Here is a 15,170-nt window from a genome sequence, read left to right as displayed (position 1 = left end):
TCACTGGAAAATTAAAGAATCTTGAAAATAGCAAAATTTAGTATCTGAATGAAATTTTGGTTAAAATTTTTTCTTAATATTAACAAGATTTAGAGCTAATTTTATAACTATGCCAGTGTGTCCTATCTCTCTCCAGCTATAATCAAATATGTAAAAGAGCACAGAATGTGCTGCAAACAGAGCAACTTCAGTTCTTAAAGATGATGAAAATTTCTTGTACCCCTTAAGATTAATGACAACCAGTGAAGTATAGTTGTTTCAGAAAATAACTAAGGAAATGTGTTTCTATCAAGTAATGCTTTCCTAAGGAAGATAGCTGTATACTTAATTACATAATAACAGATATATAGATAAAAGACTGGGTCGGTTGCCTATGCAGATAATTGAAATTATATGTTACAGTTCTTTCAAGCCGACCTATTCATTATTCATTTCACAATAACTTACTGTGTATCTACTAACTATGGCCCAATCACCAAAGATGGTGAACAAAAGAGACACTGACATTATCTTCAAGACATAGTATGAATAGCAAATAATCAGAGATTTATAAGTATATAAAGAGTTTATGATTATAAACAGCAACATTGAGATGAAGAAAAATCACTCTCTGATAGGAAATGAGAGCAACTCAGTAAAGAGTGAGTTATTGCTGATGGGATGATGTTTTCTTTCACATCAAATGCGTTGCAACAGAAAGGATTCATTGTTTTCGTTATTTCACATTGTCCTGTTAGCACTGGAAGAAAAAACAGAAACTGAGGGATAGCTAAGCAAACGGATGTGTACAGTGCCTTGCAGAAAAGGACCTGCGTCTGAAAGCCAGGAAAATAAGAACGAGGATCAGCTCACATTAGCGGGAGTTTCAGCAAAGCAAGTTGCACCAATGGAGCTTGTGGTGAAAAAGAAAACTGGGGTCACAGATGCAAAGACTTGAACGTGAATATTCCAGCCTTTTTCAGTGAGAGGGGAATCTTTAGGAGTTAGAATGTGTTTGTTAGAGCTGATATTCCTAGAAGCCTATTCTGGTCACTTTAAGTAAGATGTGAGAGAAAGGAAGAAACAGCGCTCATGTATTCCATGTAAGGGAATGTACAATCTGTGGTTTTGTGGGTTGCTAATATGTCTGTGGAATTGAAATAGAAAATAAACATAGAATATAGTAGATATTAGCTTATTGCATAGTTATTTTGTTGTGGGTTTGTTTTGAGTGTGTACGTGCACACATGTGCACATGTGTATACACATGTGTAGGTGTGGGTATGTTATAATGTGCAAGAATTAGTTCTATTCTTTAACTATGTGGGTTCTGGGGGTTGAACTCAGGTTGTCAGACTTGATCCAAAGTCCCATTACCCACTTAGTCATCTTGCCAACCCCAGAAACATTTTATGGGCTTTTGTTTTGGTTTGATTTTTGTTTTACTGTGGACCGAATGCTTGCACCACCTTTCTCCAAATTTCCTTGTATTAGTCCTGACAAGATCATGCTTGAAATGGAGGACTCTGAACAGTCTCACGTCATCGCAACAAAGCCCCAACAATGGAATAGTGCTCTTGTAAGAGGAGACGGGAAATGGCTTCCTTCCTTACTCTTCCGTCTACCAGATGAAGATGCAACGTAAAGACGGAGATATGAAAACTGGAAAGCAAGACTTCACAGACAGTTGAACTGTTAGCATCCTGAATTCGGGTCTCCCGGACTCTAGAATAGATCTCTAGCATATGAACCACATTGGTACTCCATTACTCTAGCCATCACTAAACAGGACAGTTATTGATTACATATACAAAGCAACCCCTTGGAGAATCAAGCATAAGATTCTGAGGGGAACCCAGAATCTTGTTATATACAAAGCAGTGTGTGATAGTGAGCTTGCATTTGAATACAATAAGTCTGAGATGACAATTTCATATCCAATTGAAGTTTATCAGAAAGATAAACCTTTTCTTCCTTAACAAAGGAATTTCTGGTAAAAAGAAGCACAGTGAGGGGAGAGAGTTTAGGCAGGGAAGAACATGAAAAGCAGAGAGTCAAGGGAACCAAACTTTAGCAGGCAAGACAAGGTGCCACAGATAAGGGAAATAGAATGATATGAAATCGGCTGAATAAAGAAAGAGTATAGAGAATAATGGAGACTATTGAATGGGATCAAAAGTAACCAATGAAATGAAGTACATGGGGAAAAGGTGGGGTTTGGGGTATCGAAATGATACTGGGTTACGAAGGGTGAGGCTATACTGGTCACTCATTACTAGTTATGCTTCAAAAACTCTAATCAAGTCTCGGGATTGATGAGTTTGGTTAAATGTCTGAAATTCTGGGTAGAGCTGCAACATCTTTTCATTTCTAATGAGGAGAATGTAAATGGCTTCTCTCTTCCCGTGTGTATCTCCCACTTTACACGTCAGCAAATGTGAATGGTAAAAGAAGCAAGAGAAGAATCTCCTCTCGTCCTCCATCTGCTAATGTGAGTTCTACCACACCTGAAGATGCTCAGGTTACTCGAAATGTCAATCATAAATAGTGAGTCCAAGGCAGGCCCCAAAGCCGCTGTTTAAGAGCTTTGACCTGTATTTATTGTTTGGGATCATATGTTTACATAGTATTAGCATATGATTGAGGTTATTTTTTAAAGATAGATTAATACTATATTGATTCTTAGAGAGTGTTAAGATTCAATTCATATATCACAGGCTTTCCAAATCCTATCAGAAATAAACTAATAATGTATAACATATGGAAACTATTATACCAGTTACATCTGGCTATATATATATATATATATTTATACACATATATATCACAGTGCTCACTAAACGTAAACATGTTAAATTATGCAACTATAAATTGGAATACCTGTGGTACCCATCTGGAGGACACGAAACTGGTAACTTCTATTACAGACAAGCCAGTTTGGGAAAGTTGATTGATGAATTCAATTTTTATATCTGTAGGCACTATAACCTAAAAAAGCCATAAACATATTGTATAATTAAATTGTATAAGACCTATTGAAGCATAAGGTATTACTTCCTAATTGAAATAAAACACAATATGCCTTAAGTATTCAAATAGTAACTACACACAAATATTATTTAAAATATAGAATCTACATATCATTAAAGCTTTAAGAAATTCACTATAGAAAGATAATACAAACCTACCTTTTCATTCTGCAATCCATCCCTAGGCCCAACTTCTACTATTTTCACATATTCAGGGAGTCCAGATAAGTGGGGTACTTCCTGAAATGCAAGGCACGAGTGCAAGAAAAAGAGATTACTTGATTGCCACCCTAATTGTAGAGGCTGAACTAAGAATATCCCTCATAGACTTGGTCCTGGAGACACTTGGTCCCCAGCTGGTCGTGCTATTTCAGGTTAGGAGATGTAGCCTTGCTGGAGGAAGCTGCTACCAAAGGCTGACTTTGAGGATTCATTGTCTTGCTCTACATCCAGTTCTCTCTCTTTGTCTCAGGTCCTGGCCCCATTCCTGCTGCTTGCTGTTGTGCATCATGGTGGAATATTAACCATCTAAACTCTGCAATATACCTTGGTGATGGTGTTTTATTGCAACAATAGAAAAGGTAACTAATGTTGTAGTTGGTACCAGAGAGGGGGGTATTGCTGTGAAGGACCTGGTTTTGTTGCGGTGTTTGAGGAATGCTGGGAGTTGGGACTAGACAAGTGGGTAAATGCTGAATGTAGAGATTAAAGCACTAATCTAGTAGGAGCCTAAAAGACAGTGCTGCACATAAAGCAAATTGTAGAAGCCTGGCTCACAAGACTTCAGAGGGAAGCAAAGACTTTTAACGGCAACGGGGCTAGAGGCCATTTGTGTGATATTCTGGCAAAGAATCTGTGCCTTTTGCCTGTGCACTAAGAATTTAGCTGAGGCTAAATTAAAAAGTAATGGGCTAACTTTTTGTCAGAGGAAATTTTAAGACACTATAACATTGAGCCCAAGCCAGGATTGATACTGGTAATGTTTATGCAGGTCTACAATGAAATAAGAACAAGTGGGACAGAAAGAAACACAAAACGTACAGTTTGGAGAAAAAAAGCACAAGGAAGCTAAAGATTACGGCCAAGGCATGTGCTGGAAGAGAAGCTGTAGCTGTGAAGGCGATTAGCCTGCAGAGAGAGGGCCCACTCTGCACCATAATAAAGGGAAAGACCTCACCCAGCTAAGCTTCCAAGTGGTGTCAGAAAGCCTGGGGCCTTTTCTGAGAGCAACTGAACAGAAAGCACCGCTGCTAATGTGATTCAAGGTGCCAGGGCCCAACCCAAGCTGGCAGCCTAACTTGGCAGTGTTGTTCACATGGTTTGGGCTTCGGAGACACAGAGAATGAAAGAACTGAAGAGGTCTTGGATTCTACCTCTGTGGTCTGAGAGAGCCACTGAGGCCAGACGGCACCTGGCAGGGGAGTCCCTTCATGGAGGTCTTCAGAGTGGCATATGCTTCAAGAGGCCACTACATGAAGTTGTGGAAGGAAAACCTGAGTTGCAATGAAGACCCCACAATGTTGGAGATTTCAGAACCATGGCCTGTCTCCCAAGAACAACTGCAAACGGGAATGAACCTATCCCATGTGTGTTGCAGGCGGCCAAGCCTGAGGAGCAGACCATGCAAGCTATCAGACACCGGACACGGAGCTACAAGACCTGCTAGGTTTGGGTCTTGCTTTGATCCAATGTTTCCTAACTATGACCCCATTCTTCCTTTCTGTGTCATCTTGTTTGAAGAGTTTAATGTGCTTTTTATTTAAATTGGGGATTATAATGAAGACATTGCCTTGAGTCTCAGAAGAAACTTTGGATTCTTCAACAGCATTATATTTCAAAAGTGGGGACTTTAGGCATGGACTAAATGCACTTGAATTATGATAGGGCCATGAATGGGGTGGTCAGAGAGTGAAAAGTCATGATTTAAATGGGAATGCTCCCCACTGGCTCGGGTATTTGAAAACTTGGTCCCAGTTGGTGGTGACATTTAAGAAACTTTAGATGTGACCTTTGCTGGAGAGAGCATGTCACTGAGGACAGGTTCTGTGAATGTGTGTCCGGTTTGCTCTGTTTCCTGCTTGTAATTGAGGATATGAGCTCTCCGTTTCCTGTTCCTGACCCCATGCCTGCTTCTTGCTGCTAGGTTTCCCATGATGCTGGACTCTTCCTCCACTGGAACTGTGAGCCTGAAAACTCTTCCTTTCAATGGTTTCCTTGTCCATCGTGTTTCATCACAGCAGCAGAAGAGTAACTCATACACTAGTTTATTGTTAGAGTTAAATAATTATTCTCTGCTAAATAAATTCTCACTCCACAAGGTTAAAACAGTAAGAAATCAATAGGTTATAATCCTGATATGTCATGTATACTATTTGCAACATTGAAATAATTCATTTATTATAACTTCATGATATGTATTGATTGAAATTCCAAAAGTCAATTTTTGAATAACTCAAAATAATTGCCATAGATCATTAAAAATCACTGCAAACTAGTCATAGACATTAATATCTACAGTAAATAATTCAAAGTAAACCAGAGTGTCTGGAGGAAAGAGCGTAAAAAACACCAAAAGAGCAAATAAATTAGTCACTATGTGGCAAAAGAACTTAACACTTCTCAAAGTCAGAAGTACAAATGCTCAATAAATATAAGAAAAAACTGCCCAACAATCTTAACAACTTTAACCACAAGGAAAACTCTAATTAAAACTGCATCGCAGTTCCATCTTACCCAAGTCAGGATGGCTGTCAAGATAAAAACAAGTTTGGGCATGGATGCAGGAAAATAAGAAACATTTATCTACTATTTGGTGGTTAGTCCAGATACTATGGAAACAGTATAGCGGTTTACTAAAAGGCTAAACATATAACTACCATATGGTCTGGCTAAACCACTCCCAAATACGTACCCGAATGAATCAATGCCAACTCACAATATGAATACCTACATAGTCATGCATACATATTGTTGCTGGCAGTACTTAGAACAGCCAAGTCAGGAAATCATTCTAGATGCCCATCGACCAATATGTAGAAAAAGAAAATGTGGTCTCTTTATTTTATCCATCCATAAAGAAAGATAATGCTATTTTCAGGAAAATAGATGGAAATGCCTGCCATTGTGCTATGCCAAATAAGTCAATTTCACAAAGATAAGCATCATTTTTTTGTGAATTTACTTGGGGGGTGGTAAAATGATACTATGAGAAATATGAAAGCAGAGAAAGGGTAATAAAACGGATAATGAATATATGAAGAGACTCCAATTCGAATATATTATATCCGTGTATAGAAACATCATAACAAAGCCAGTACCTTGTACAGTTACTGTGTATTGCTTTAAACATAGATTTTTGTATTAAAAGATTTCAGCCACAAAGGCTCAAGGTAGAAGCGACTACTGTCCCCTGAATTTGAATGGGGTTCGGTCTTCTGTGCACAGACAACTGAGGCTAGAGAGGAAGAAGAGGGTGCTGCTTGCTCCTTCTCCTCACACATCACAGATGTCAACAAATGCAGCTTACTGACATTCACTCTCAAATAGGACCCAAAGCGCCTTGCCTGCCCTACTACCCCTCTGTAGATGAGACGCAGAATGATTTGGATTCTGTAGCCTCTGGTTCTATAGACTTAGTATAGAAGATGTATTAGACTATCAATTATAATATTAGATAATTAGATAATAATTAATAAGAATATGTATTAATAAGCATGGTAGGAGAAAAAATTATGCTTAATTAAAAGGTTCACATTAAATAAGAAAAAATTAGGCTTTACAAAGTTTATATAAAGTTTAAATGAGATAGAAGCTACATCTTTCAAACAATACAAGCATATAACTTGGTATTTCTGAACTGGGTGTGGATAACTCATCGTGTTTTCAAATGAGTTGATGAACTCAACTTAGACACTCAGAACCTGCACTAAGTTTTGGTGTTTTTTTGTGGTTTGTTTTGCTTTTTGTAAAATAAAGTGCACTCAAATTGATCAATTTATATGGTTTATTCTGTCCTTGGGATATCATATATATTCAAGGGAGAGGTGGCTTTCTAAAATTTATTTGAGAATTTCATATACAAGTACACTGCAATTAGATCATTTCCACTCCTTCTTCTCCTCTGTTCAACTCCTTCTGCTCCCCACTTCCTCTTGAGTCATGGCCTCTTCTGCTGTAATTCTGGTCATTATACATACATAGCTAGCAAATGTGTACATATACACACAACCTACTGACTCAATTAGTGTTGCCCACATGTACAAGTGTCTACAGCTGACCACTAGGATTAGGGGACTCTTCTGTGAGGAAAATTGATTCCCCCTCAGAATCCACTGATTGCCTGTAGCCTTGTGAAATTTTGTTCCACCCATGTTTGCATGTTGACTGGATGTGTGTGTGTGTGTATTTGTGTGTGTGTGTGTGTATATATATCAGGTCTTGTATAGATGATCATAATGTTGAGACTTCAAGGATGTAACATCCTTGTCATGTCCATAACACAGTAGAGCATAGTATTCATCTAATATTGAGTCTTTAACAATTTTAATGCTCCTTCTTCAATGTTATTTGAGCTTTAAGTGTAGGGGTTGTGTTAGAGATATCCCATTTTGGGGCTGGGCATGATGGTCACTGTTCTCTGCCTTTTGACTAGACATGAATCTCTGTAATGGTCTCTGCATTCTGCAAAAGGAAGCATCTTTTATGAGAGCTGTATTACCTATCTACATCTTATATGTGGACTGTACTACCTGTGACAATGAGAATAAGAACTGAGAATGTAGTTAGAGCTTAGAGTGTTTGGGGAAAGTGTTTGAGGTTCTCCTCTCAGGTCCATGACCCCTTCAGCCAGTGGTTCTTGGTTAGGTTTACAGTAGCATGAATACGTTTCATCTCATTGAGCAGGCCTTTGATTCAATTAAACATCTTTGGTTAGCCCGGGGTATAAATGCCACTATTACACCATTGGGACTATCTTTCCAAGCAGTTAAAGTGACTATTTTTGATGCAGGCCCCAGTGGTGTGCGTATGTGTGTGTGTGTGTGTGTGTGTGTGTGTGTGTATAACAAGGAAAGAACTTCCCTGTCTTATTTGCATCCGAAGTTGTGATTGCCTTGGTTAGTGTTCTGTGTTAATTTCCTGTAAGAATCCAGACGATCCCTGACACAATTCTAACAGATCATTTTTGACAATTTTCGTAAAACTACAATTCATTAACAAAAAAATATCAAAGGAGGAAGTGAATTCTCATTTCTGCATCTTCTCTGGTTATGAGGCACGGGATTATCTTGGGAAGGTGTGGGGGCTGAGAGGGTAGCAGAAGATCCTCAGCTTTGGGTTCAGTTGTTCTGGATAACAACACTGAAATCATGCCTAATGATGGAGTGGTTATAATTTGATGAAGAAGTAAGAGGTATGGCATGAACAGATGGAGTAAGAGGAGACACTCCCTTCTTTTTATGAACTCTCTTCCTCAAATGGAAGAAATGAGACCAGAACAAAATCAAAACCAGGAGACCATAAATGTGATCTCATTATCATTGTTTCCACTGCCTTTTCGCCATGGATTATGGACATAGAGTGCTGCTTTATTAAAGGGACTGTTTACACAACGAAGGAACACGGTGTTTTGAAGGTGACAATTATATGTATGTACAATTAAAAAGCTGGGTGTTATTCTTTGCATCAGTGTGATTTGGGTGCCATTATTCACCAGCTGATGAAGAAAAGCAAAAATAATGACCATTTCAGTCAAATCAGAGAACCTTCTTATTGAACATGCTTTTACTTTCCTCTTGAATCTAATCTCACTATTTCTAGTCAACTCTAATTAAGCCAATGACAGAAGAAATTCCCTAATGTCATCAACATATCCTCATTGAACACAGACCTTGTGTTAAAAGATGAGAAGTTATAAATGAACAGGTCTCGTAGAAGCAGTAAGAAAAAGAGGCAAAATATAATGAGTGATGGGTCATCTAAAGGCCAGTAAGCTCTTGAGGTAAGACAATGAATGACATTAATTTAAGCCCTTGAATTCAAAATACTTGTAAATTTATGTCAATATTATGAGGTTTTGTCTGCATATTTATAAAGCTTCCTAGAAATTCAATACACAGAGAGATTGCTAGGGAGAGACTTAAGATTGCCAAAAGAGGGCTTTTATACATACTAAAGCTGAAAGATGAATGAGACACTGGAGAGCGCAAGTGTATGTCTGCACAGGAAGTAGGTTTCCTTCCTGGAACCTCACTTGAAGAGCCTCAAAATTCCATGATATGTAGTGAGAATTATCTATATTTTTCCAATACCATCTGTTAGACCAACATTATTGAAAAGATCAGCCTAAGAAAGACCTTACTTCCTAAACATGTTAGCATGCAAGACACCCATGAAAACTCCTTTCCCAGTCTTTACTCATACCAACAATAAGTTAACTTCCCCAACTATATCCTTCAGCATCTGACATTCTGTTTGACATCTACTTGGAAACTCTTCAGATAGAAGTATAGTAATTTCATTTCTATAACCTAATAACACTTTATAAACCTCTATTTTAAAATATATCTGCTAGTCCTTCTTTGCTTACCTGTCTAGAATCAACATATTAACAATTAATCTTGTTTTTTAAAAAAATATGAAGGTGTTGGTCAATTAAGTCATTCCTAAAATTTGGAAAATTAAAATTATCCTTTCATTTAGCCAACACATTAACCAACATTTTTATAGTTGTTCTGTAGATGTAAAGAAGCATACAAACAAAGCTCTCTGACCATAATTTACCGCAGCACGTGGCAAAGGCTCTGCATGCTGAGCTGGGGCAAGGGCTGCGGTGTATTCCTCTCATACATGGAACATGTGAGAGTCAAAAAATGATTAATAAGTAACAATGAACGGATAACTTAAAACGTTACTTTATAGAAGTGAGCAACATTGTCCTTAAAAGAATCTACAGTATGTCCCATTTAGTGTGGAGAACAGTGTCTGACAGTACTGAAACCCGAAAGACATGCTAGCCAGCATGAGCAGTTCAAGAGACTGCCCATGCCCATGCCCACATTTGGCAGCAGAACCTTTGGCAGCAAAGGTTCACTTTCATAAAGAAACATTAGGCTAAATTTGCACATTGCTTTACTTTTCACATATGAAGCTACACTACTAGTTAAGTAGAACTGAAAAAGTTTGGATGACATGGGTTTAATTTGCTAATATTCCTGACTCCCACCCTAGTTTTCTTTAAGATGAGATTAATCATATCATCAGCTATTGAGCTTTGGTTGAAAAATAAAATGAATCACTTTCATGTAGAACATACGTGAGCTACTTGAACCATGTTTTCACTTACACATAAAATTAAATGGAAGTCTTATACTGATGGTATTTCTCTGCAATATTTAGTGTATGGATGAGCATGTGAATAGCATATGTGTTTTCTATTAGCAATAACTGGCAGCTTTTTGCAGTCAATTCCCTTCATGGTAATATATAAGATTCTTTAGTATCTGCCATTTAAGTATTCATATTTTATCTACAAAACACCATCCATTTTAGGCAGATGTGTGTATGTCCCACTTATTTCATTCCTTCTTAATTGTTGTTGTTTATTTTCTTGGTTTTGCATCCTGATCTGTTTTTTTCTCCCTCCTGTCTTCCAAGTTCTTCCTCTACACCCTCCACTGCCCCCCTTCTGCATCTACTCCTCCTCCACTGTTTCTCTTCAGACATAGGCTGGCCATGTATCTGAATGGATATCAGCCAGCAATGGTATACCAAGTTTCAGTGAGTCTAGGCACCTCTTGCTCTATTAAGGCTGGATGTAGACAGAAGTTTCTGTCCCTTATGGTCCCACAGCTGTTCAGTCCCAAAGAAACACACAGAGGCTTATATTAATTACAACCTGTTTGGCATATAGCTCAGGTTTATTACTAACTAGCTTTTACAACATAAATTCACTCCATAATTCTTGTATATGTTTAGCCAAGTGGCTTGATACCTTTTATCATTATCATCTTGCTTCCTCTACATCTGATTGGTGACTGCATTTCTGCCTTTCCTCTTCCCAGAATTCTCCTAGTCTGCTTCCCCCATCTATACTACCTGCCTGGCTACTGGCCAATCAGTATGGGTGACAAATCTTTACAGTGTACAAGAGCATTCTCCCACAGCACTGGATGAGGCAATCTTAAAAATAATATGTTATTAATTCTTTGAAAATGTCAGACAATGTATTTGGTCATATTCACATGCCTCTAGGTTATCCCATAATAACCCTCACCTTGCTACCTACCTGTCTCTGAATTTATCTCCCTCCTCCCAATGGAGTCCAGTTTGAGTAATCTTTGTGTAAGTAAAGTCTTCCCAGATCATGGAATATCCAGTTTCATAACATGCATCCTCAGAGAGAACAACTATAATAGGCAAATCAAATGTTACTATAGATATGTAAAAAAATCTGGACCTAAAAAATAGATTTTCTTTTGAAATTAAATTGGACCTCTTAAGGGGACATTAGTGATCAACTTTCAATAAAAATCTGTTATTTTTATATCATCTGAATTATGTGCATGGTGCATTTTATGGCAATGTTAAACCCTCCACATTCTTTTTTATTATCAAATATTAATTTCCCTTTTCACCCAGAATAATCAGAAATGTGTAAACCATTATCATTGGCAATAATGTAGCTATCTATATGAAGCTGCCTTCCCCAGAATGATTCAAAGACAATTCTATTTCTCAGGCGCTTTCACAGAACGAAGGGTTGACTGAGCAAAGCTGAGATTTGAAAAGTCTTTTTTTAGAAAATCCATGTACCTAGGCTAGTTTGAAGCCAATTTTTGGCAACCTAATAAAAATGACTCTGGAACCAAAGAAATAACATCCTGTAAAGGCACCTAACTCTCAATGGAGAATATTTCCATAATTTGTTAGCTCAGAATATTAGCAAGGGTCCCCACTTATGTCTATGAATTTGTAGACAACCAGTGGAAAAAAGCAGCCTTTAGCTATAGTTTAAACGGAGATTTGAAAAGAGGTTTAAAAGTGTGAATTCTTCTCTATTTGTACAGTTATAGAAAAGCATAAGAGCATTAAGCAATTATCACGTCTCACATGCAGCAGATTATAAACCACAAATGAATAATTTTAAATCATTTGAAATTACTTATTAATTTAAAAATACAAATCTCAAGTCCACTATATGTCTTTTTGGGTAAAAGAGCTTGCTGCCAAGTCTGAGGACCGAAGTTGATACCCTGAAATTCACATAGAGATAGAAGCACCAACTCCCCAAAGTTGTACTCTGACCTCCATATGTAAGCTGTAGTATGCATGTGCACAAACATAGACACACATATGAAGGCACACAATAATATTTTTAAAATGTGACTTAAACAATAAACATGTGGATGTATTTCTATTCATCATTTTGTTATTTCTTCAATATGAAAATACAACTGTAGCATGTACAAGTCAAGTCATCAGAGGTAAAAGAAGAGAATATATAAACATATGTGAATATATACAACATATATGAACATATGCAACATATATAAAATCATATGAAAACTTCCAAAAACAAAGCCATTGAAAAATGACAGAAATAAAAATGAATGGAAGTATATATAAGAAAAAGTGTAAGGAGCTAAAAACAGCAATTTTAATGCAAAAATCAAACATCCCACAAAGGCTTGAAAAATTAAAAAAAGAAGAATATTAATGCATTTATAGAACCAAGGTTGTATACATAACTCTGCTTCTTTAAATGTCAGCTTTTACTTAGTTTCAAGGAAAAACAATTCTTGCAGTCATGGTAACTTAATAACACAACTATAAGAAACCAGACAATGTGATCTCTAGACTTTTCATCACTATTATCAAGGTATTATGGACCAAGATAGAAATAAAATGCTAATCAAAACCCAAAAGGAATTTTTGACCGGCAGTAATGTATGTGTGAAATTTTTTGTCTCCCTGGTATTATTCCTAATAAAACCTCTCTGGCTCACACTCTTCCACCTTTCTGATGTCACTCCCAATTTTATTTTGAAATCCATTAAAACTGCTCTTGTAATTTCAAACACAAGATATTAATTGATTGAATTATTCAATTCATTATTTTAAAATGCTGTTATTTTGACAAAAATACATTTCTTCATCAAGCTGCAGTTATACTGTATCTTTTGTATAACAATGACGACCTGGGGAATCAAACCAAAGATGTATTGTGACCTTCTAACTTCATAATACTCTTTTTGATGTATAATTGAACTAGTCAGCCATCTACAGGATCTGTTTAAACTTGGGGAAAAGTGTCTCAGATTTTAATGAAATCCATCAAAACACTTGTATGTAATGTTTAAGTCTGATAGCTAATATCGGTTAAGATACATGCTCATTTTCAGGACTACAAATATGCATAAATATACTTAGAAAATAACAAATAAGGGCATGGTAGTCTAGTCTACATGATACATAAATGGTTGGGAATTTGTTACAGAGGACTGCTGGGTGTGAAACAAAGTGTTGATAGACATGCTGCCACTTTTCAGTGAGACCAACAAACAATAAATATGCTGAGAAAGGATACGGAAACACTTGGTTCACAACAGCCTTGGAAAATTACAGTATCTGAGAATAAGCTTAATGACAGATGTGAACGACATCTACAATGAAAGGTTTAAATCTCTGAATAAAAAGACAGGAAAATGGACAGACCTCCCACGCCATGAACTGGTAAAGCTGATATTATGAAAATGAGCCTTCAATCAAAAGCCATTTAATATGATCTCAATCAAAATTCCCATGACATTCTTCACAGAAAATTTTTAAAAAAGAACATCCTGAGATTCATATGGAAGTCCCTTAAAATCCTAGATAGACAAAACAAACCAGAGCAAAAAGAAAAACAATGGAACCATTACCACACCACAAATCAGGTCTCTTAATACTGATTAGACATCTAGTGAATACAAAACCTGATGCCACAACTTGGCCAAAGAAAATTTCTTTGGATACAGAGGTAATATTAAAGGAATAACCACCATGTTTAAACATATCTAAAGTAAAGCATTAGCCATACAAGCATCTGATTCTAATAATACTATTGAAGCAAACCCTAGAGATGTCTTGAAAATATTATAGTTAGCTATGTAGTGCAGTAATTACAAGGTATAAATAAACACCTTTCACATCATGAGCTATTATACAAATGCTAACAACACATCATTTAATTGTTCTTTCTCTCCCATCTTGGCTTAAAATAGGAATAACAGAATTCAGGAGAATGGAGCAGGACACTTTTAAGTTTTAAGATAAGTGGGAGCAAATTAAAAAATTCTGTTTCAAAACTAAAGAAGAAAAAGAAACAAAAAAAATTTTTTAAAAAGGGTTATGAGTGTTACCTCAGTATTGAAATCCTATGAACAGGACCCTGTGTTCAATCTCCAGGCTGTACCATAGAGAAAAAAAAATCAAAGGAGGTGATATTGGTAATTGGTCCAAAATTCACTGCCAAGATTTATTGAGGTCATGGCTCTAAAGTGTGCAGCCTGGTACTTAGTAAAGAGTTAACATATGATGTAGGTTGTTTCTTGTCTTTAATAAAAATAACTTTAAGATGAGAGGTTTTTAAATTTTAATATCTTTACGGAAAAGTTAACATAATGATTTCATTGTCCACTGTAAAATATACTTATTGATTTAAACATTTCTAACAAAATGAATTGCTGATAGTAAAGGTAGACTACCTTAAATAGAGTTCTTAACCACAGTCCAAATAAGTTATGGAAATTATTCAAGATCTTTTGGTAAATAGCTCAAAACCTTTGGAGATATTATCCCATCTGCAACTTGCCAACACTTTAATTAACCTTCAGTGCTGACCCCATTCAACTCCACCCATCCTGTTCCACTGGGCCATGCCAACCTCAATCTGAGCCTCTGAGCAGCAACAGAGGGGTACTCACTTCAGCAGGAGAAAAAAAATGAGAACTCGGGTTCAAAGTCTGGCTGAATAATGCCATGTATGAACACAAGGCCAGTTACTGACTAGCTGGAAATGTTTTATGGAAAAATGCTAATTTAAAAAGCAAATTAAACATATTAACAATCATGACTGGCACCAAATGCTCAGAGGCAAGAGCTCCTCAAGGAGCTCTACAAATA

At 36.7% G+C, this 15,170-nt stretch overlaps 1 protein-coding gene across 2 annotated transcripts in view; it reads right to left on the bottom strand.

Moving 5' to 3' along the window:
* Positions 1–15,170, bottom strand: part of Hmgcll1 (3-hydroxymethyl-3-methylglutaryl-CoA lyase like 1) — a 110,675-nt gene that overhangs the window by 66,975 nt on the left and 28,530 nt on the right. The window contains exons 2-3 of one of the 2 annotated variants that reach the window (XM_057767464.1): positions 3,168–3,248; positions 2,860–2,967 (exon numbers count right to left, since the gene is read on the bottom strand). The exons of the other annotated variant lie outside the window; for it this stretch is intronic. Of the exons in view, the coding sequence (XP_057623447.1) occupies positions 2,860–2,967; positions 3,168–3,248 (189 nt within the window). The remainder of the gene's footprint in view (positions 1–2,859; positions 2,968–3,167; positions 3,249–15,170) is intronic. 2 annotated transcript variants of the gene reach the window in all.

Source organism: Chionomys nivalis, chromosome 4 (genome assembly GCF_950005125.1).
Source record: "Chionomys nivalis chromosome 4, mChiNiv1.1, whole genome shotgun sequence".
Taxonomy (NCBI): domain Eukaryota; kingdom Metazoa; phylum Chordata; class Mammalia; order Rodentia; family Cricetidae; genus Chionomys; species Chionomys nivalis.
This window is presented reverse-complemented; position numbering and strand designations above follow the sequence as displayed.